The sequence below is a fragment of the Pinus tabuliformis genome, chromosome X (assembly GCF_031772625.1).
Source record: "Pinus tabuliformis cultivar Carrire ecotype Pingquan chromosome X, CPIR1, whole genome shotgun sequence".
Lineage (NCBI taxonomy): Eukaryota > Viridiplantae > Streptophyta > Pinopsida > Pinales > Pinaceae > Pinus > Pinus tabuliformis.
Window position 1 is genome coordinate 504,232,077 of NC_142308.1, and position 23,444 is coordinate 504,255,520.

The window sequence follows — 23,444 nt, forward strand, 5'->3', positions numbered from 1 at the left end:
CTGAAGATTCCACATGGGAGGATGAGAATTTTATGCAGAAGTATCCAGAACTACTCAAGCGTTGAGGACAACACTTTTTTGAAGGAGAGGGGCATGTTGGGTCCCTATAATACTAGTGATTACCCCATTACTATTGTAGTTATACCCCTTATTTATATTGTTGTGCCCCTATTACCCCCATATTGTTATTTTTGTGCCCCATAGAATCCCTCTATTGTTATTTTTGTGGCTTTATATTATTATTCTTAGGTCGGCTGGATTATATTGTGACTCCTTAGACTCTTATATATAGAAAGGAGGTTTTGTCATTTGAATCATCCAAGAATTTTTCATTTATGTAATGTAAAGGAGGTTGTCCCCTTGAAGAGGCTGAATTCTAAGGCGTTGATCTATCTTTTCTATCTTTTCTTGAGCTGGTTTCATAACATCATTTCCAATGATTTACGGTTTTTTTTGGCACATTGAGGATGCTTCTTTTTTTGATTAAAAGTTATATTTCAATATTTATAAACATATTTTTAATTTAATAAAAAAATATGTTTTATGTATGGGGCTAATGTATTTTATATGTCAATGTTGCAGCAGAGACATCAAGAGGGGGAGGAGAAACAATAGTAGGATCAAATGGTAGACCAATACAATGTGGTCAGACCATGGGAGGCATGAGAGAGGGAGTGATATTTATATCCTTACCCTATTACTGTAGCGACCTAAGTCCTCTTGAGGAATTTATTCCTCCTTAAGTATTATGAGGAGGCTACAACCCTAAAGGGGCACTCTGGGTTGGTGGCACAACTAATCTGTTAGTGAGATGCCCACCAATCGACTTTCCACGTCTCTCCTAACAAGTGGTATGGGCCCACTAATGAGGAAATATATTTCATCATTTCCCTATCCAAGAGAGGGGAGGATTTTCTCCATTTCCCCAATGTCCCTCATGGTGTTGCAGTAGAGATTCATCTTGTATGCTCTTAGAGATATGTTGGGGATGATGTAGTGCATGCAACATATTTTTAGGTGTCTGTAGATAGCTACAGATCGCTTCTTTTGGTGCAAAGAAGGTTAGGTGCCTCTCACTATTATTCAATACCATTTCACATTATATTAGTGATGGGTAGCACATTAGTTTCCCTATTTTATTTTATGTTGATTCTTGGGTGTAGAGGCCACGATGTATCAGATAGTCTGCCAATTGTTTATGAAAATTTTGTATGGCTTTAGATATATATCGTCCTATGATACATGGGATGGTGAAGTTGCCTTTTTCATTAGAGAATTTTTGTTTATTTTTTGAGATGTTCTTAGAGACAAGGCTTACTTTTGACCATCACTCTCCTAGATCAATGATTGAGGTGCGAATGTGCATGTGGGGTAATATGATGCCCAAGAGGGGCCTGCCAGAGTATTTGACCCGGATTTCTATCGAGGAACTATTCTACTAGGCAGTGAATATGACCACATGTTTATCTTAGTGTCGTGTCCTTAAACAAGCATGGATTAGTGATAGTTCCCCTACATCCTCTTCACACGGAATGAGCCTACAGATGACAGAGGTTAGTGTTTTCTTTAAATTAATCTAGTTTCATTTAATTATCTTAATTAATTAGAATAAATTTTATTCTAGCACATCCTTTAACTTGTTTTATTAAATTGTTTAAAGAAAATATCTAATTATTGTTGTGTACTATATATTTTGTAGACATTAGAAATTTTGTTGGGGATGAAATGCCTCCTCCCCCACCAGATGGAGATGTGCAGATATCTGAGGCCATGGAGAGTGAGGCACATCCTTAAATGCATATGGGCATGGGCATGCAGGTGCATAGGGATGGTGTCAAATTCAAGATGGAGTACTGCAACTAACTCTCCATACTTTTGGTCGAGAAGGGAGTAGGCCCTATGATAGCTCGAAACATCAGGGCAGATCTTAGGCTTGTAAAGCTCTTGAGGGACTTTCAGTGTGATATGATGAGTCCAATGCATCATATCGTCAAAGGTACCATGCTAATGGAAGAAAGGAGGGATCATGGGCATGCAGTAGATTTACATGAGTCTTCAGTTAGTAATGCCACTTCAAATCATGATGATTATGGTGATGATCCTCCTGGTGGTCCTGCTTGCGATCCTTCACATACACATTCTTCACCTAGACTTATTATAGACCCATTGGATCATGATCATGGCGCCCTTGAACCTTCTATTAGTACTCCACCTCCTCATCATTCACCTCATGGTCACCCACTACCTCATGTTTCTGATCGTAATCAAAGAGCGTACTAGTCACCTTCTCCTCCACCTCATAGTTCAACTATTGAGACAGTTGACTATCCATCATCCTCTGCAATACACGAGACTGCCCCTACTACTGTTGTATCAAATATTTGACTTGATGCAGTTAATTGACTTTATATATATATCTATATATATATATATATATATATATATATATATATATATAATGTGCTTGCATATAGATGCGTATGCCATAGAAATTATTTGACACGAGATGTATATTTCAGGATGTGTGTGGTGATGATGTTAGATTACAATGCTTGTGTTTAGTTAGATGTGATCATGATGACAATGCCTTATTAGATTATTAGATCACTACAACAAAACCAGCGATTAGTGTCCCTTTTTACTTCTTTTTTTGCATCTAGAGCCCATTTTTGGTGCTATTTGCATCCATTTATCAAATATGGTGCAAAACTTGACACAAAATTTGCATCAAGTTTTGCACCAAATCTTACACCAAGTTTAGCACCAGGTATTGCAATAGGTTTTGCACCACGTTTTGCACCAAATTTTATGCCAAGTTTTGTATCATCCTTTACACCAGGTTTTGTTCCAAGTTTTGCATCAAGTTTGGCACCTAATTTTGTTTGACATACTTTTGCATCCTCATTTGCATCCACTTTTTGCACCTACACTTGCATCAACTTTTGCATCCTTTTTTGCATCCTTTTTTAAATCATTTTTTGCATCCATTTTTTCATCCATTTGTGCATCCCTTTTGCGCCAAGTTTTACATCGTGTTTTGTGTCTAGTTTTGCATAAAATTTTGCATCTACTTTTGTTGCATCCACTTTTCCCTCTTGTTTGGCATCCATATTTACATCCTCTTTTGCATCTATTATTGTACCCACTATTGCATCTAATATTTTTGTGCCACAATTAGCGCCTAGTTTGGCACCTCCTTTTGCACCCACTTTTGATTATAATTTTGCATCCACGTTTGCATCCTCATTTGCGTCTAGGTTTTCATCAACTACTACATCTATTTTTGCATCCTTTTTTGTATCCAATTTTGGACCGGGATTTGCATCGGGTTTTGTGTCTCGTTTTGCATCTACTTTTGCATCGACTTCTATTGCATCCACTTTTGCACACAATTTTGCATCCACTGTTGCACCCATTTTAAATTTCACTTTTTGCATCCCTTTTTACATCTTCATTTGCATCATACTTTGATTCTTTTTTTGCATCTATCATTACATCCACTTTTGTTATGCCACAATTTGCACCATGTTTTTCACTCACTGTTGTATCCACGTTTGCTTCCAATTTTGCATCCATGTTCACATCCTCTTTTGCATCAAATATTGCATCTATTTTTGCATCTACTTTTATGTCAGGTTTATGCATTGGGTTTTGCATCTCGTCTTGTATCTACTTTTGCATCTACTTACATTATATCCATTTTTTGCATCCAATTTTGTTTTGCCTGTTGCATCAATGTTTGCTTCCACTTTTACATCCATTTTTGCATCTTATTTTGCATATTTTTTGTCTATTGTTACATCCACTTTTGTTGCACCATATCTTGCGCCTACCATTGCAACCACATTTGCTTCCACGTTTGCATCCCCTATTGCATCCACTTTTGTTTCATCCATTTTTGCATATACTTTTGTTTCCGTTGTTGCATCCACATTTGTTTCACCACAATTTGTGCCAAGTTTTACACCTACCATTGGACCCATGTTTGCTTCCACTTTTGCCTTCATGTTTGCATCCAAGTTTGCATTGACAACTGCATCTACTTTTGCATCCACTTTTGTGTCAGGTTTTTCATGTTGTTGTGCATCTACTTATGTTGTATCCACTTTTCATCCAATTTTACTTCTATTGTTGCCCCCATTTCTATGTTCGCTTTTGCATCCCTTTTCCAACACTCATCATATTTTTTGCATTGATGATATTCCTTATGGCATTGACAATTATGAACAATTGATGACAATGTCAATAATATTGACAATGATGAAAATGAAGATGATGGCGATGACATGAATTGTGATTATGATGATAAAGATGATAGTGGTTACAATGACAATGATGATGATGGCAATGATTATGATGATGACGATGCTAATGACGTTGGCGAATCTTCCCAATTTTAGATGTTGTCATTGTCATAATCATAAGCATTATCTTTGGTGTCATGATCATAATTTCATCTAGGTCATCATAAAAAACAATAATGGCATGAATGATGATGATGCATGATTACAACAATGTCGATAGAAATTACATTAATGATGATGATGGGGATGATAAAAATGACAATGACGATGATAATGGTGGTGATGATGATCATCATCGATCATCTGTCAAAAATAGAGTTGTTATTTCTCTTACGTATATCAATGTGTCCTAAACAACCCTTTTCTAGCACTGATCACATTTTTTGGGTTGATGATATTTCTTACAACATCTACAATTATGAACAATTGCAAACAATGTCCATAATGATGATGATGATGGCATGAATGGTGATTATGATGATAATGTAATGATGGCAATAACAATGACAAGGATGATGGTGATGATGATGACAATGATTATGATAATGAGAATGACCTTACAATCTTATGGATTCGTGAACAATTACTAGTTTCAATACCATCTTCTGGATACGTATTACTATCATACTTTTTAAATTTTCTGTCTCTCTTGAGGTATCTTACTATAATGGTGTTGTCAACACTAGAAAGATATCTTGTTGTAATGGTGGTTCTAATGTTAGCACTAGCAAAGTTTAGTAGGGAGGATGCTACTACAAGAGGAATTCCTTCTAAGTGACTATGGCATTCAAAATGAGGCTTTATGGGCTGCTTGTTAACACATGTTCTCATGCTCATATAAAATTAATGTGAAAAGTTGCTTTAATTGGTTCCCATGCATAATTGATATTGATAATGGGGTGGTATAAAATTGTAATGGGCATATCCGTTAGTTAGTTATGATGGGTCAACAACATTGAAACCATCCAAGTGACATTTCACCTTGGAACAATCGTCGCTCGTGCGAAAACACGAAGTTTATGTAAATGAAAGTTGTGATTGTAGTGGAATTAAAACCATCGAGAAATATCAAAGAAGACGCTGCCTACCAGTTTTGAAAGACAACCAAGGCATTGAACAACTATTTGCGTTAGGATGTAGTGAGGGAATCGAAGGAAATTTGGTAGCCCTAAGTTGCCATTACTATTGCCAATCACACATTCAATAGTAACCATAAAAGGTAGCCACATATAAACAGAACTTCGAGGTGTTGACAGTCAGAATCTATTGTAATAGCTTTGACGTATATATAGTTTTGTGTTTAGATGAGAATGAAGTGGGCTTCATCCAGGGTTCGGCTCAATCCTCGTCCATTCCATGCAGTGGTGTTTAATTCGCCAAGAAAGAGAATATTACGTGAGTGTTCAGAGTTAAATCAATAGAAATCAAGGACGTGTGATTGTCAAATTATTGCTCCTCCCTTATGATTGAGCGCTTGATGCGATGGTCATTATCCTTGGGTGATACTTTTATTCCCCATTTTCTATTGAAAAGGTAGCGTTTTTCTGTTCGATTATGATAGGATTGGATGAACGCCGGTTTGGGTGGATGTAGACCCATGTTTTTTTGTGGTGATCTTCAAATGTCTTGAGGATAAGAAAAAAATCCTTGACCAAGGTCCATGGTTTTGGGGATGAGTTGGTCTTCTAGTGAAGCCATGGTTTCCCAACTTCAATCCTCTCACTATGTTGCCGATGACTACTCTAGTATGGGTAAGATTCCCAGTTTTCCCATTCACTTTACCCATCTAGATCTCTTAGAAAAAGTGGGCAATTTTATTGGAAGATTCATCAAAGTAGACAGGGAAAGACTTTTGAAAGGCATTTTCACCTATGTTTGCATATGTGTTTAGGTAGATCCCAATGAAGTTTTGCGAGATAAAATTGAGCTCAAGTGGATGGGAATTGTGTATTCCCAACCCCTGGACTATGAAAATACAACTTTTTGATATAGGAATTACCAACAAGATAGACACCTTCAAACTGTCTGTCCCTTTCCAATAGGGGCTTCCTCCTTACAGTCATCTAAGAACTCTAGCTGCCGTTGGAGGGATCTTAAGGAAAGAGAGGGATCCAAAATGTAACACCCCTCCCTTGTGTGTCAAACTTTGCAAACCTAAGCTGAGAAAAGCTAGGTATGATGTGTAATATAAAAAGTAAATACATTATTAATAAATTAATCACTTGGAAAAGCGAGACACCAAGAGATGAGATTCTTGCCAAATCACATTGGTGAATGGGAAAGGATAATTCTTTCATGGTAAAGCTTCTCGATTTAATTCTAGATAAGTTGGATGGATTGGAGATAAATATCCATTGAGAAAAACATAAAAGTTGTGCGGGAGAGAAAGGCAATCTTCTATGAGGAAAATCCTCATGGGAGAGAAAGGTGAGCTTTTATGAGATAAGCCTACGCAAATGGATAAAAAGATCCATAAAAGCGAGACACCGCTAATGGAAACCATATCATGAAAGAAGGTATTAAATACCCATTGCATAGATCAATTGGAGGCGGTTGATCCATGGCAAGAACCTCGACTCGGTGGTGAACTGAAGAGTCATTTCTAGGTTGGGTAGCAGTGCTCTGTTTTCCAAGTGTCATTCTCTCTTTTGATCTAGTTTGACTCACTTGCGTGGATTGTTCTGTATGTTGGTTTCTTACCCTCTATGTTATAAATTCCTTAGCATATGAGAGAATTTGCTTGAGTTTTAAATGCACTGCATGTGGCGTTAATGAGATGATTTTATGGATGCACATAAATGAAATTCTAATTACAGTCACAGTATGTGGATCTTATGTAGAATTGGTGTTAACCTGTCTTTTGTTAAGATAGTGAATAGTCATGCTTGAGCCGCTATGCAAATTTGTTAATTGTGGTTAAGGCTCGACTGTATAAACTATGGTACAAGTTATTTGTGCTATGCATCCAATGCTGCGCTTCTGATTAATTGTGCATAATCCCTAAGATACACATGTTAACGTGTCATGCAACTGTGGCAGACGGATTATTGATTATGTATGATAAATGATTTTGTTTTGAAACGGTAGAGCCTATGGTTCAGGTTATCTAATATATGCATTATGCATTATAGGATGAATTGCATCCATTGAGGCGTTCTAATTATTTATTCGTATTGCATAAGATATATGTCGATGGTACTTTCGGCCATGACAATAGGAATATGAACATGCTATATGGCAAAGCTAGTTATTGTAAATGGATGACCTGATCTCCATAAATGTTGGATTGAATCCTCAAAGGAGGGATACTCGAATGCGGGATATTGAATAATATTGATTGATTCCTCCTCTGTGATGTGATGTAGGCATGGGTAGAAGTGCTTGTGTTAGCTTTGTTATGAGGTAGTTGTATATGAACGCGTGTGACAACCATTACATCTAAATTTATTACAAGCTAAAATTAGTAAAGGAAACCAATATGTTGCTTTTAATACTGTGGCTAGGAGGTGTCTACTGAAAGAGGACCCAAAGTTGATCATAATTCATGGAACAAGGTACCAATCAACCTTAAGCACAATGCAAGAATAGGATGAAAACCTTAAGCATGACCACCAACTCATCGAATGGCCTTGAGGCTGCAATATGCAAGAAGAGGATGAAAAACATTGACTTTGAAAGCTTTTACAACCAGAGAACCTTAAAACCCCAACTCCCTCCTTAGGACAAGTGTATTTGAGTTTACCAAGAGTTGGCTTCCAACACACCCAACGCTCAATGCCAAACATGACATGGTACACTAAAACACAAAGACCGTAAAACCTTTCAACATATCGACAAAGTACACATTCTTCCTTGAAATACACATTCTAAGGAAACCCACAAATGACTTCTCCTCATTTTGAGGATGGTACATAAGTTAAATTGGATTGCATAGGGATTTCTTAACACAGGGTTCAAAATTATTACAACAATATACTCATTAATCACTAAATATGTCATTTGTAGGAATTGCAGTTAGGTGGGGAGGATAACACTCCTATCCATTTTTAAAGCTACACCCAATTAATAAGTTCTCCATGTGCCACAATAAATGAAATTTTTATGACTATAGTGACACATCCCTCGAGATTTCCTTCCACACCAACACTTTTATCCATGAACTAAAGAGTGACTATTTCATTATTATATTATACATACATGTTAATATAAGCATTAAAATTTGTATTCCTTTGTAAAAAATGCTAGTCCAAGAGATACATTTGATCACCTTGTCTTGTATCCAATATCCAATGTTGACCCCTATATCCTTAGATCTAGAGTGAAGGTTTCATTTCTAATGTTGTGTTTGAGCTTAAATTCTAATTAAATATTTGGGTTAGCCAAGGTCATTACTTAACTTAATGGCTTTGCAATATACAATGTATCATATTTTTTTTTAAGTTCAATTGGTGAGATATGTCTGCGGGATTGAACTTTCGATCACTTGGATACACAAGGGCTTGCCAACATGCTTTTTTCCAATTGTGCTACTACCCTCAGAAAATATACAATGTATCATATTAACATCCACTTAAACCAAATTGACTTTTGGGACACATGTCTCTTTGATGATGAAGGGAATCCAATTATGTGATGTCAAACACATTCCCTCACAAACACTCACAAAGACCCTACACTTTTTAGGGTTCGAACCTAGGTTGTCTGTTATGAAACCAACTCACAAAAAGATAGAAAAGATAGATCAACAACTTAGAAATCAGCTTCTTCGAGGGGGCAACCTCCTTTACATTACACAAAAGAACAATTATTGGATGATACAAATGACAAAGCCTCATTTCTATATATAGGAGTCTAAGGGGTCACAATATAATCAAAGTCAACATAACAATAATAATATAAGGGCACAAAAATAACAATAGTGGGCTTCTATGGGGCACAATAATAACAATATGGGGACAATAAGGGCACAACAATAACAGTAAGGGCCACAATGACACTAGTAATGGGGGAATCACTAGTGTTATAGGGACCTAACATTGTCTATATGGAAACACTGTATAATTTTGAATTTATTTATTGTAGATTTGTACATAGATGGATATTCCTTTCTTTGCATTTATCTTTAAGACTTCTTGCTTTCACCAATTGATTTAGAGCTTATGGAGTCTCAAGTAGCACCAATCCCCTTGTTTCTATTGGATTGAATAACATGATTTCTCTTTTGAAATCCATAATATCTCATTCACATGCTTCCTATTTCTCCCATAAGACTTTAGCACATACTCCATGATCATGTTTGTGTCCCTCTTAATAACGCACTCCTTGGAAGGGGCCATAACATCTTTTATTAGGACTAAACTTGGATGTCTCTTCTTTCTTGCCCTTTGATTCTTCATTCAATCATACCACCCATCAACTTGTTATTTTTCCATTTTTCTTATAATGACCTTTGTTGTTGGGAAGGTGCCTTTCAAGTATTTTGTCTTTGCATATAGATACACATAAAGTATCATTATTTTAATCTAATGGACGTGGTTGTTAAAATCACCAATATTTAATTAAATATGCATTGTTATACCTTTGCTCAAGTCAACTTCAATTCAAATTCTAACACATGTGTGTATACCCTTCCTTGCTTAGTTTGTATATTGTTGTAAGTCCCCAATATATTTATGTTGGCTTTTGAAAGATCATCTCATCCCAAAATAAGTAGGGGGGATTCAATATTCAAATCCGGCAGAGTGGGGTTGAAGAAATGGATATTGAAGATGGATTCAATTATAGAAACTATCTTTTGAAAAAAGGTTAGTTTTGCCCCAAAAAGAAAGTCCCTCCTTTGAGACCCAAAGCCCACTAAACCCCAATTAAGAGTGTTGTTAAGTATTGCTCCAATATAAAATTTCTCAAATTCTCGTCTCCTTGTAAGAAGAAAAACTCTAGCTATTCTCGCTTTCCAATGTAACATTTCTGCAATTTTATGTATTCTCCTCTCCCGATAAAAAATAAAAACTCTAGCTATTCTCGCTTTCTACATGTAACATTTCTTGCATTAAGGGTTCCCTGTATTATGAGTGCGAAGAAGCTTACCGTATACTAATTACTAATTTGGAAATAAATACATGGGGTGTCTTTCTCGTCCCCTCAGTTGAAGAATGGAATTGGCACATACAATCCTACCTTGTGCAACCTCCAACTTAGCAGAATTTCGTCACATACTTAAAAAGGAAGAGCATGTAAATATTCATGCACACTCTAACATCAACATCAATGGCGATGCCTATCTCATCCATTGTCGTAGCCCAACTGTAGCTTCCACTACCATTAAATGCAAAACCACTGACAAACAAAAACAGACACAGAAGCCAAACGCCGTTATTGATACTTACGAAGGTGTGGCTTCATATTTGCAAGCTTGTACACACATATTCAGATTTGGGTTTCATGGAAATATTTTCTTGCTAAGCAAACTAATAAACCTCTATACAATGTCTACCGCATGAATTATGCATGACTGGTTTTTGAAAATTCCCCTAAACGGGACTGTGTTTTATGGAATGTGCCCATCAGAGGGTACGCCATGAATGGACCCTGTGAGGAAGCCCTCCTACTCTATTCCCAAATGCGGCAGAAAGGCATACAGCCCGATGAACTCATTCTTCCCTTTATTCTGAAGGGGATGAAGGTTCATCATTTTATAATAAGAGCCGGATTGGATTGCAATCTATTTGTGGGGAACGCCCTTCTTGCTCTATATGCAAAATGTGGAAGTATAGAGAACGCACGCCAAGTGTTTAACAAAATGTGTGAGAGAGATTTGGTGTCATGGAACTCTATGATTGTTGGATATTCTCAGAATGGACATGCCTATGAGGCATTGACGCTTTTCCATCAAATGCTGCTAGAGGAGGTGGTACCCGGTCCCATTACTATGGTTAGTGTTCTCCGAGAATGTACATAGGTCGAAGCTCTTCAACGAGGTAAGTGTGTGCATAGTTACATGATTAGAAATGAGATTGAGATCAACATCTTTGTAGATACCTCCCTCACAGATCTCTATTCGAAATGTGCAAGTATTGAAATGGCACGTCTATTGTTTGACAAAATGTCTTGACAGAGATGTTGTGGCATGACTGCATGCAGTCAAAACACCCACGAATGTGATGTAGGTTGGCTTCACGCCACTGTGCTCCATTTGAGAAAAGAGCCCAAGAGCATTTTCAGCATGCCCGTTCATACCAAGACCCTCAATAATGTCTTGACCATTTCAGAGGGGCTATTGCGAGGTTTGCGTAATGGAGTTCGGACAGATTCAGGACAGGGGGGTTTTCTGCATTTTAAGACGGTGATTCGAGGTTTTGTTTCTGAAGCATAAAATCTCTGTAGTGAAAATGAAGTCTTCTCTGAGGAAGCTGCGAGGGTTTTCACTCAGCAAACATGGAGTTAAAGAGAAACTGGGCGCGGTCTATCACAGCCAGAAGCAGCAGCAGCTGCCACCTCCGGCTTCCCTGGACGAGCTCGTTCAAGCTTCCCAGGTACCGATTTCATGGATCATTTTTCAAGTTAGGGCATGTTGTTGCGTTATTTATATTTTCAAGAAAATTGAGCTTTTTCCTTTAAAAGAATTCGCGATAAAGAGGTTCTTGTTGCGTTTTAGAGATAGCCTGTGACGAATGATTTTCAAAAATGAAATGCGAAGCGTTAGTTCTCTTGATGAGTTCAGAATGTAGTGATTTCTTTGATAAATTGTAAAGTTAGGACAGGTTATGATATTTCAGGTTTCAAGCATGGAAGTTGAGCTTTGCCTTAAAATGAATTGCATTTTTTTTTGCCCAAAACGGTTTTCTTCGAGTTATGCAGATCGAATTTAGGCGATGATTTAATCATCTAGACAATTCTAGAGGTTTATTAAGCCCGTCCTAACTTAAAAAAATATAGTGCATGAAATCACTACATCCTAGACTTCTAACATTTAATCCCAATGTTTTTTACACTGGATCTGTAAACCCGATAACAATCACTTCCGACGTAGCATTTCAATTTCTTTAAAAGCAAAGCGCGGTTCGATGCTTAAAACTTCCAATATCACAACGGCCTGTCCTAACTTTAGAGATAATCAATGAGGTATTCATTTAAAAGCAAAACTCTATGGCCGTGTGTGAAACTAAAATATCACGACAGCCTGTCCTAAGTTCATAGATAATCACTGAAGTGTTCCTTTCGAATGAAAGATTAATTTCCATGGGTAAAAGTTCAAATATCAGGATAGCCTGTCTTAACTTCACAGATAATCAATGAAGTCGCTAGATAGAAAATCCTAGAAGTTTTTGATCACAGTGGCGGAAAGAACATAACTTGTTAGGTCATTGAGATGTTGCCTTTGGCAATCGGTGACCCCAGGGCTTGATCTCGTCACCTCTGGCTGGCATGTGTAAAGGGCTATCATGCTATGTTGAGGGTTGATTGTTATGTTATTTGAAGTTTTATGCATGTAGGTTGAGCTTTACCTTCAAATGAATTGTAGCATTATGTTAAAAGGGTTCTCGTTGAGTCTTTGTTGTTAACGATTTGCTAAGTTGATCAAATTTAGGGTTGTAAACATGAATCATCACGCTTCTAGATAATGCGAGAACTTTTGTGTGTTATGTAACATGTTGAAGTGCAGAACTGAGTGGCTCGTTGAGAGGTTTACTTTTGCAATTGCTGATTCTGCACAGTTTGAACTTGTGACCTCTGGCTGGCATGTGACAAGGGCTAATCGTATGACTCGCTGAACCTAAATTGAGTGAAAAATACAGCTCAAAACACTTCAAGTCAATGAGAAGCCATCTGCTCTGGAGGAATTAAATTGTCTATGAAATTTAAATACAAAAATTTTGAGTCTTAATTAGCTTAATGTTGCTTAGGTTCCATTCCCAGAAAATGATTGGCATTAGGAAGTTTGAATCTCTTTTCATTCAACAGTGCTGTTTAGATAATATCTCAGCACAATCGTCTTCAATATCGTTTCATGCTGCATGCTTTGATTTTTGGGGTAATTAAGATTTTATTAAAATACAACTTGTAACAAAATGAGGATAATAATGGTTTCCCTTGTTGATTCTGAGTATGTGCTATATTTTTCATTGCTTTACATCTTTCAAAAAAAGAGAGGACTTTAACATCTCCTTACTTGAAATTCCTGGTTTAAACCCTTATATGTTCATATTGAATATTTTGTTGCATGTGCTGTTAATCAGGCATAAGTTTTATTCAGTTCTGAGTAAATATTGCAGCTCAAAGTACAACAAACCTAAACTTATAAAAGTTTCATTCTAACACTTTTTCATCCAACTTTTAATTTACTATTAACAACCACTGAAAGTCGTCCCCATTCTACTAATCAGCTATAGTTAGCTTATCTTAATTAATTAAGCGTAAGTTGTATCCAGTTCCAAGCAAAATGCTGCAGTTCAAAGTACAACAAATATACTAATAAAAATCATATTCTAACCTTTTGCTATCCAACACATTATCTTAAAATTTATATCCATGAATAACCTGTGGCAGTCATTCCTAATCTAGTAAGTACTAAGCAGCTAGAGTTAGCTTATCTAAAACTTCTTCTACATCATGCATTTGCCATTTTAAACACAAAGTCAAATTCTTTTTCGTTATTGAGAGTGTTTATGCTAAAGACAATAAGGGTGGCTCTTAAGTTTTTTGTTTATGTGCTACAGAATCTCCTCTACAGTAAGCGAAACCATTCTAGGTGCGGGGTAGGATGTGCAGGGTTGAGAGGGAGACAGATGCTACTTGCCTTCCTTTGTTCTCTCGACTCAGCAACTTGTCTGTTTGCTAAACATTAGAGGAATTTTTAACCTTTTAGAAGTTGATTATATGGGAGAAGACAGTCAGGATTCAAAATAATAAACTTATGTTCTTTAATGAAATACCACTGGAGTGTTTTTGGTCATTCGTACTGAAAGAATTTTTGGTCATTCTTACTTTCATCTACATTTTTGTAATTAACTTGTACTTCAGACTCTTTTTTTAAATTTTTTTTTTTTTCAACTCGTGTCTCCCATATCTCTCTTACTTTCCAACTATGTTGCATGGAGAGTCAACATGTGCCTGATGACAAATCCCTTGTACCCTGCATTCCAGTGTTTTGGGGACTTAAAAATGGCTTGGGAATGTCCCAGAATAGCTGGGGGCATCATTGGAGACATGGGAACTTCTAGGGCATTCCCAATCCGTCCCTCACAAAAATATCTGGGACAGTCAACTGACCCTTGAACCTACTGACAGTTCAAGATTATATCTATATATATATATAGATATATATAACCTAAATCCATCCCTGCACCTGCCTGAAGTCTAAATCCTACCTGCTTCTAATTTTCTAAATCCTACCTGTCATCTCAGCATATCATTCTAAAATTGTTCTCAGCAATTCCTTTCTGCGGCGCTGGCACTCACAGACTCCAGTGCATCATACTCTCAGTCAATACTTGCTATTCCTCTGCAATTCTTATCCCTGACTGTATTTATAATCTTTATCAGTGTCAGGGGGTGGGCATCAACGGCGGCTTTTGGGATCTATTTAAATTTTCTCTTTGAATTTATTTAAATTCTTATTCACAGTGTTTCTTATTTGCAATTGGAATTTATTTAAATGTTTTATATTTATCGTGGTGAATTAAGAAAAAAATATTATTATTATTATATTTAATATTTTATTATTTTCAAAATTTTAAATATTTATGATTACTATTACTATTATTATTATAATATATAAAATAATTTATATATTATTGCCATCTCCAACTTTCTGTCCCCTGAAAAATTTGGGGGTGCACTCTGGTGGTTCCGGAAACTTACCCACCATCCCTGCTACCCCCCGTCCCAAAGCCAGTGCGACATAGCTTTCTAACTATGTGTTTGCTGCAGCAAGGTGGTACAATTCGAGTTCAATTACTTTTTCCAGAAAGGCAGAAACAAGTTAGTTGCTTGCAGTTGTCTCAAGTTATTTTGCTTCATTGAATAGAGTGAGAAGTCCTCATGAGTCAAGGCCAGTATAATCCCCATGAGATTTGAACCTTTCTGAACATTGCAAGTATGAATTCTATTCACCATTTGGACTGACCATGGAGAGTAGTTGCCTAAGATACAACTGTTTGCAGCTGAGTTAAGGTTACTTTTCACTAATAAATAAACTAAGCTAAATAAAAGTGATTTGTAGACTGGTCATCTAGCATTCCATGAATTCTATTTTACAATTTTGTGGAACTTCCTATTCTTTCTATAGAATTCTGTGGAACTAAATATTCTTTTCATCCTCCCCAAGTTAATGGTTTATTCAATCTACTGCTATTGTATTTTACAGGATTGGTCTGTCCTGATCTATATCCCAGGTTAAATGGAATAATTTTCAATTATCTTGGAGTGTATAAGATGTTTAAAACAGAGAAACGGTTTGTAAATTCTTTAGTACTTCCTCTAAGATTGAAAAAAGCAGAGGCTGGTCAATTTCAATTTGATTTACTCTTGCTCCCAGAGTTCATTGTGAAAGTCTTGGATGAGATTTTTCTTAATTTTTTTTTTAATTTTATTTATCAGGCAGGGATAAGTGGCTTTTATGTTAATTTCTTGTGATTGCAGAATGGTTCCGAGGTTAATAATTTTTTTCACAGTTATAGCTGGAATCCATTTATTGATAACCTATGTTCCTTCTTGTAATATTCTACATAATATTTGACTTTTTTTTTTTTCAAAGAAAAAAAATGTATATATTAATTAGGCAAAAATATATGCATCTTCTGACTGGCAACTGATTTTTCAGTTTTGCCAAAATCATGACTGGCTGTTTTCTAATCTTCCCAAAAAAAAATATTTGACATTGGTCATCCTGTTGATACAAATTACCTTTTTGTCATTTGCGTTATCCTTAGGCAGAATTGTTTGCAGGAGGCTTGAAATTTCCATTACTAAGGATTTAGGGTAAGTGTTGCACCATTTTCTTGATCTACACATTACAGAAGCGTCGACCCTAAATCAAGGTGAACAACTTGCTTGGCAAGTTGAATAAATTCTGCCCTAATTGCTTGACGTTCAGGGCTACAAATCTAATTCTTTTCAGATCTGAATCTGTTTATGAGAGATAAAACACACAAATGGCATAATAATCATTTATTGCTCATCATAACATTCAAATGCATGAGATCCACGCCTTCCAAGTCACTTTCATGATGGAACAATTGACTGCATAAACAGTTTAATTTTTAGCCTGTTTCCATTGCTTTCTTGCAATCATTCTGATAAATCTAGCAACAGAGAACATCTCCAAGGACAGAGTCATGCCAAAACAAGATGAACAATTTGACTAATATAATTGGAATGATCTATGTTATTGAAGTTCGATGTCTGGAGTTTGAGATCACATTATTCTAATCTGCAAGTATTCATGATGGGTTTGGTATTTTATAGCTTGATACATCTTCTAAAGACTCACATTAACGCATGAACAAGCCTATCTCTCTGCCCTTTGGAATTTATGAACAAGGTTTGCTACTCTGCAACCAGATCACACTCTGCTCTGTCAAAACGTTTCCTTTTTGAAAATTTTTGCATGACTGATATCTCAGGTATATCCAAAACTAAATCAGTGCTGATAACAGCCCAAACATCCACTCAATAATACTAGCATCACACTGGTTCTATCTTCTGTTACTAGGAGTTCAAGTACTAGCTTTTACTGCAGAATTCTTGAGATCATGCTAACGTCCTGAATGATCAAACTTTGGGGTTTATTTGCATCATTGTTATGTAAACTTTCTTGTTTTGGAACTAGTATATATCTTCTATTTTTTATTTTTATTTTTTATTATTATTATTGTGGATGCATTGTTTTACATACATAGTCTTGTGCTTTGGTGCTGGTGTCTTTCTGTCATATCTGAACATCATTAATGTGTTTATTTGGCACTAGTTTGACCATTGTATGTTGGAATCTAAACTTTGATTTCATTTACAGCACTGCTCTCTTGAATTTTGGAAAATTTTGACATTGTTTCAAATTTGATTCATATTTGAAATAACACTTGAATGCTCATTAATTGGTATACATCTGGAAGCACTAAGGGAGCATTTCTATGTTGTTTCATCATTTACACAGGGTACTTCCTAACTGTTATTCTACCCCGGATTCAGAGGAGCAGCCAAGATTTTATCCATAGTTTCTTTCCTTCCAACTTTAGATGGGATCTCACCTCAACCTTCTGCCTTGGTGGTCAATCAACATCTTTGATGCCTGTTCGGGGTTGTGCCATATTAGGTTACAGATCATACATAATCAGACCGAGTTATGGACCAGCTCCAGACAGATCCAGAGTATGGCGCCTTCCACCCATTAGGGGTAAATCAGCTCCAGACTGATCCAGAGTATGACACCTTCCACCTATTAGACTAGGCCATACATAATCAGAGCGAGTTATGGACCAGCTCCAGACAGATACTTTGCAGATCCAAAGTATGGCACCTTCCACCCATTAGGGGTAAACCAGCTCCAGACAGATCCAGAGTATGGCACCTTCCACCCATTAGGGGTAAACCAGCTCCAGACTGATCCAGAGTATGGCACCTTCCACCCATTAGGGGTAAACCAGCTCCAGACTGATCCGGAGTATGGCACCTTCCACCTATTAGACTAGCCCTACATTCAGCAGAGCAGAGATAATATTTTCAAGAGTTTCCTTGCTTGGACATTAGATGATAGGAGAGCATTTTGCATATGTTTTTAGGATGCTTTTGTGCAGATTATAGTGGGTTGGTAAGGGATCCCCCTCCCCAAACTCCCTATCAGCATAGTTAAGACTTGAGTTTAGGGTGGCTTTAATTATCTCTGGTAATAGAAAATGATACAGAGGATTGTGCATAACCCACCCCCTTTTTGATTCCAATAAGCAGAGGTGGTCACTATGGTAATCCGATTTCAATTTGTAGTTAGAAAATGGGGTCACAACTTTCCATATTTTTTGTTTTGTTTTGTCTTTTTACATCAAACAATAGTATATTTATTAGAACCATAGTCAACTAAACAAACAGGAAACAATTTATTTGACAGGTGGAAGAAGTGATAGGCTTAGAGCAATTGAATTGTAGGCCATGCTTCTTGACAAATTGATGAACAGATGTCTCCTTACTTGAGATTTAGGTTGGCACCATGGCACCATCTTGTCCATCATTATACACTAATCTTGTCATTATCTTCTTCACTGTGAATGACTAGCCTGTTCCCTGCAAATAGATCTGGGCATAGAGGAGCCAATCCAAGAACAGTAATCTCTAGCACAAGACAATATTAATGATCTAAATACCTAATCCTGAAGCTTGAGTTTGATTTTTCTCTACTGGTTCTGAATCTCTGATTGAGAATCTCCCACTCGTCATTATCAAACCTTCTCCTTCATCATTGGCATCAGCTGCACTGCTGAGGTACGTTGGTTGGTTGTCATTGGACTTGAGAGCTTGAAGTTTCAAATGATTATAGTAACAGACAGCCAGAAAAGCCAGTCCACACCCACTCAAGTTTATGACTGTAACCTTTTCATTTATTACAGACAAAGATTATGTTATGAGCAGCCAGTCCTTGACAAGACCAGCAACATTCATAGTCAAGGCTGAAGTCTTTCCTATCAGAAGAAACACTGCAAGATTAAGAGCCAAGGCACAAGCAGAATGTCATGTAATCCAAATCAAAGGAAGAGACCCTGATTATCAGAAATGGGTATTCTACTAAGGCCCAGGGGGTGCTGAGAAAAACAAGGCAACAAGGAGCAACAAAGATGTGATGGGATTCAACTTAATCCCTTTTGATGTTCGTGGAATTTGTATGAGAACCAATTGGGTAGTCTCACATGCAACTGCACTTAACTGGAGAATCACCTCCCATGCATTCATCTTGGCCTCCCCATAAGCTGAAATAGTAACTCCAATGGATATGGCCAACATATTGGCCTCGGGCTCACCTTTATAAGCTTCTTTCTTCAGGAAACCACAATCAAATACACAGCAATGGGAATTAGAGCTTTCAGCATTTGAAATAATGATACTGAGAGGAAAACATAGGCAGAATTTGAAAACCAGAGACCCAAAGAATACACTTATCAATACTATGGGTTCAACGAGCTTGAAGACTCTTACAATAGCAACAGCCAGTGTTGAGTAGAAGCCCATGTGAATCATGGTGGGACTGATCACACTAAAGTTGTCAAGCAATGGCAACTCCAATGGATATGGCTAACATATTGGCCATGGCCTCACCTTTATAAGATTCTTTCTTCAGGGGAACTGCAATCGAATGCATATCAAATGGGCACAAGAGCTTTCAACATTTGAAATATCGATACTTTGAGAGACATGCACCAAAGGCTGCATCATTTAGGATTTGTACTCAGTTTAGGTGTCATATTCAAGGGGAAGTTGTTATGCTTTCCACCACTTCATAGATTGTTAGAGTGATGAAACAAAAGAGGCTCCCTCTTGAGGCTAGATTATGTCATTCATATCAGCTGTGTTGTTGATGTCCTAGCTCAGCCAGGTCTTGCCAAAACTCTGTTGAGGTTCAAAATTTATTATAAACTGAAATGTCTTCACAAGAATTGACCTCATAAAATGCCATAATCACAAGATATTCCATACATGGCTGTGATTATGGCTCGCAAGACCCTTAGACTTTGAGCAATGAGGCTCGCAACATCACTTATGATTATGCACTCTACAATTCTGTGACCAGCTGAATGTCAAGCAATTGAACCGCGATTTAAATCCTATTTTGTCAGCAATAAGTACTATACTTTGTCTTTATTTAGTGTAGAGAACCAAGCACTTATTCTGCTCATCTATAGAAGGGACAATGGTTGTTTGCCTATGAGGTATAAGGAAATCCTATCAGATGTTTTGTATTTTCGTATGGAATTGAATCATACTCCTGCACACTGTAACATTCATATATATCAACCTGTAGAGGCTTTAATAACACCTGGTATTCTGGTTAGTGATTTTATTGGACCTCATGTGCATATCCTACATGCACAGGATGGACTATTCATATGTTACAAGGTATTATTCTTATTATTTAGGGTGCACATCTTCAGGTGCTCAAGAACGATTACTAGAACAGTCAGTTAATTCTGCAATTTAAAGGATGAAAAAGGAGGTTATAGGAGTCTAGTTTTGGTTCTCATCCACAATGTCACACTAGTCTGCCTGGGCATGGTTCTCATGGTTTAATAGTGACTTGAGGAGTCATAATACCACAGATCACTAAACACGAACAGCTAAGGTAGCCCAAGGACAATAGCCATCTTTACACATTAATTAACAGGTCTTACATTAATTATCCTAGGGGGTTTTAATACTTCCAAATGCTTAAAAAACAGTTAGCAGAGCATTCACATTACACATTCCAGCAATCTTTTCTATAAACCAACCAAATGCAGTCAGGAGAGCCCTCCTTTTACACTATAAACCTTATTGTTAGTATGATCAACCTTATTTTAATATATAGTGTGACAAACCGTATGTGACAGGCAGGTGGAAAACTTTTCTCGCAATTGACTAAGCGACGTCCTGCGAGCCAGACTTGAGACGGAAACCCTCGTCAGAAGTTTATGCTTGGCTCTTTTCCAAACAAATGAAGAGTCAATGAGGTTTTGTGTAATCACTTCTGGTATCGTATTGGGTTATTGTTAGAAGCGATAATTGGATTCGGATTCTCATCGAGTGAGTTGTTCTGCTTTCTCAATTTGAGAGGGTTTGTTTGGAGGGAAAAACGAAAGAGGACATACAAGAATAGTGAGGGGAAAGATGCAGAGGAAGAGGATTGAGAACATCGCCAGCAGGCAGGCTACATTTTCCAAACGTAGGTGGATTGCTGAAGAAAGCTTACGAGCTCTCGGTGCTCTGCACTGCAGAAGTTGAACTTGTGATTTTCTCCCCAGCAGGAAAGCACTATGAACTGTTTTTTAGTGCAAATCCTACTATTTTGATTCTAATAATCATGGCTATGCAAACCTCATGAGATTCTTACTAATAACCCCGGTGGTGCAAGCCCTAGTAAGCTCGATGTTGAAAAACTTAGTGTAAAACCTCCAAATCGCTGGTTTTGTTGTAGTGCTTATTGGAGAGTATATAAAAAATTTCACACCTTTTTATGAGATATGGGAGGAAAACATGTTAAAGATTTTTAATAAATATAAAATTTCCAAAATGATGCTAGTTACGTGTGATTCTTTTTTCATTGTTTGTGATTATGAAAAATGAAACTCAATGTTTTTTCATTAGTGCACACATATTTCATTATATAATTGCATATAGAAAAATCATTCCAGAGCCGATAACAATAAAAATGAAGAATTTATGGTCCAACGTTATATTTAAGGGAGATGTTTAAGGATGACGTTTGAATTTTGTTTTTCATTTTAAGACATTTGGAGCAAATATTAGGAAGGACTTTGAGAAAGGATTGTCCTTGATTTTCAAAAATGGAGTTGTTCCTTTCCAGCCATATGCCCCAAGTGACCATCAAAGGGAGAGCTCATATGTTTTTTGGATGTTTTCTTTATAGCCATTTTTTTACACATATCCATAGAGTCCCCATGCCATTGATGTGAATTACTTGTTCGGTTTTTTTTAACCAAAATTTTTAACCAAACAAGAAAAATTAAAAAAATGCCTCAAGATCAAAGACTGAAACAAAGACCTATTGACATACCTTTTAAAGTATGGAAAGAACTTGTAAAATCATATGAGAAGTTGGATGCACAAAGAAAAGCCGGCAATGAGAGCATTCAGGTATTGAATTTTTCATTAAACATTATTTAGAATGTATTAATACTTATAAGTATCTTAGACATGTATTTGTGTGAAAATAAATTGAATTGGTTTATGTTTAAGGACAAGGCATCCAAGGCGAGGTTAACCAAGACAAAAGTCACTCATCGTAGTGGCCAGAAAGGTTTAAAAGCACTGATAACAACCTTTGTAAGTATATTAAACATGTGATATTTTTTTAATAAATTTTGTACTAGAAGAAAGTCATTGTTATCTAATTTCTCCCTATTTACTGATTGATAGGAACTAAAATATGGAAGACCTCCAAATCATTTGGAAAAGGAGGTGCTGCAGCAAAAGAGATGGGTTGAATTTGTTGTTTGGATGGACTCTATGGTATGTAATTTTAGTTGGATTTCCAATATACTTTTAAACCATATTTTCATTTTATTTTTTAGTACTATTAGATATTATATCGTACCTCATTTTATGGTTAACATTGTATAACAAAAACATGCGTTGTGTTATGTAATTAATACTAACATGTAATATTGATTTTTTTTGTCAGAATGCTATAGGTAATGATTGCCAAGACGATGATCCAAATTATGTTCAACATATATCAGGAGATGATGAGGATGAGGATGAGGATGATGGTGGTGAAGGAGGAGATGATGATGATAGTTGCGGTGTTGGTGATGATGTGGATCAGAGTAATGAGGATGGTCAAGATGATCATGAGGATGATCTTGGTGGTGGTAGCTAGGCATGCACATGCATTGTTTTTTATGAAGAAATTATTGTGTAGAATGACATTGTTATGTTTAGATGGGTGTTGTGAATTTACCCTATATCAATGAGACATTTTGATTTTGTAATCATACGATGAGTTTGATTTATGTATGTTGTTAATTTATCGTAGAATAACGATATTCATGAAATATTTTGATTTGTTAATCATATTTGAATTTTACTTGTTTTGATTAAAAATAATACTGATTTTATTAGTATTATGTTGCTATTTTATACATGTTTTGAAAATTGTTAATGACACATTGTTATTTTTTTGGATGGATGTTGTCAATTTCTCTTAAATTTCTTTACAAATGATTTTGAATTGTGATATCTGCTTTAATGATATTTAGAAACTATCATATATTTCACTATGAATCTATAAAGGGGGTCATATATGTAAAGAAAAATATACTCTATATAAGAAGTCAAATGCGGATGTAACCATGGATGCAAAATTGGATGTTAAACTAGGAATTAATACAAAATGCAAACAATTGACATACAAAGTGTTTTAAATTAGAAGTGAAAAATTGT

At 36.4% G+C, this 23,444-nt stretch overlaps 1 protein-coding gene across 2 annotated transcripts; it reads left to right on the forward strand.

The window, feature by feature from the left end:
- The first annotated feature begins 11,302 nt into the window (after window positions 1-11,302).
- On the forward strand, window positions 11,303-23,046 carry LOC149140892 (uncharacterized). Of its 2 annotated transcripts, XM_089448029.1 has the most exons (4): window positions 11,303-11,836; window positions 22,239-22,325; window positions 22,419-22,511; window positions 22,684-23,046. In XM_089448029.1, exons 1-4 carry the CDS (start codon window positions 11,693-11,695, stop codon window positions 22,879-22,881), a joined length of 522 nt encoding a protein of 173 aa, XP_089304155.1. In that variant the 5' UTR covers window positions 11,303-11,692; the 3' UTR covers window positions 22,882-23,046. The 2 variants fall into 2 exon arrangements, with proteins under 2 accessions (XP_089304155.1, XP_089304156.1); XM_089448030.1 differs by lacking the exon at window positions 22,239-22,325.
- The last annotated feature ends 398 nt before the right edge of the window (window positions 23,047-23,444 follow it).

What these genes read in the sequence shown, in the direction of transcription:
- LOC149140892 (XM_089448029.1), top strand. Translation starts at nt 11,693, where the DNA reads ATGAAGTCTTCTCTGAGGAAGCTGCGAGGGTTTTCACTCAGCAAACAT. An exon ending in AAGCACTGATAACAACCTTT is followed by an intron (nt 22,326 to 22,418) that starts GTAAGTATATTA and finishes ACTGATTGATAG; the next exon opens with GAACTAAAATATGGAAGACC. An exon ending in TTGTTTGGATGGACTCTATG is followed by an intron (nt 22,512 to 22,683) that starts GTATGTAATTTT and finishes TTTTTTTGTCAG; the next exon opens with AATGCTATAGGTAATGATTG.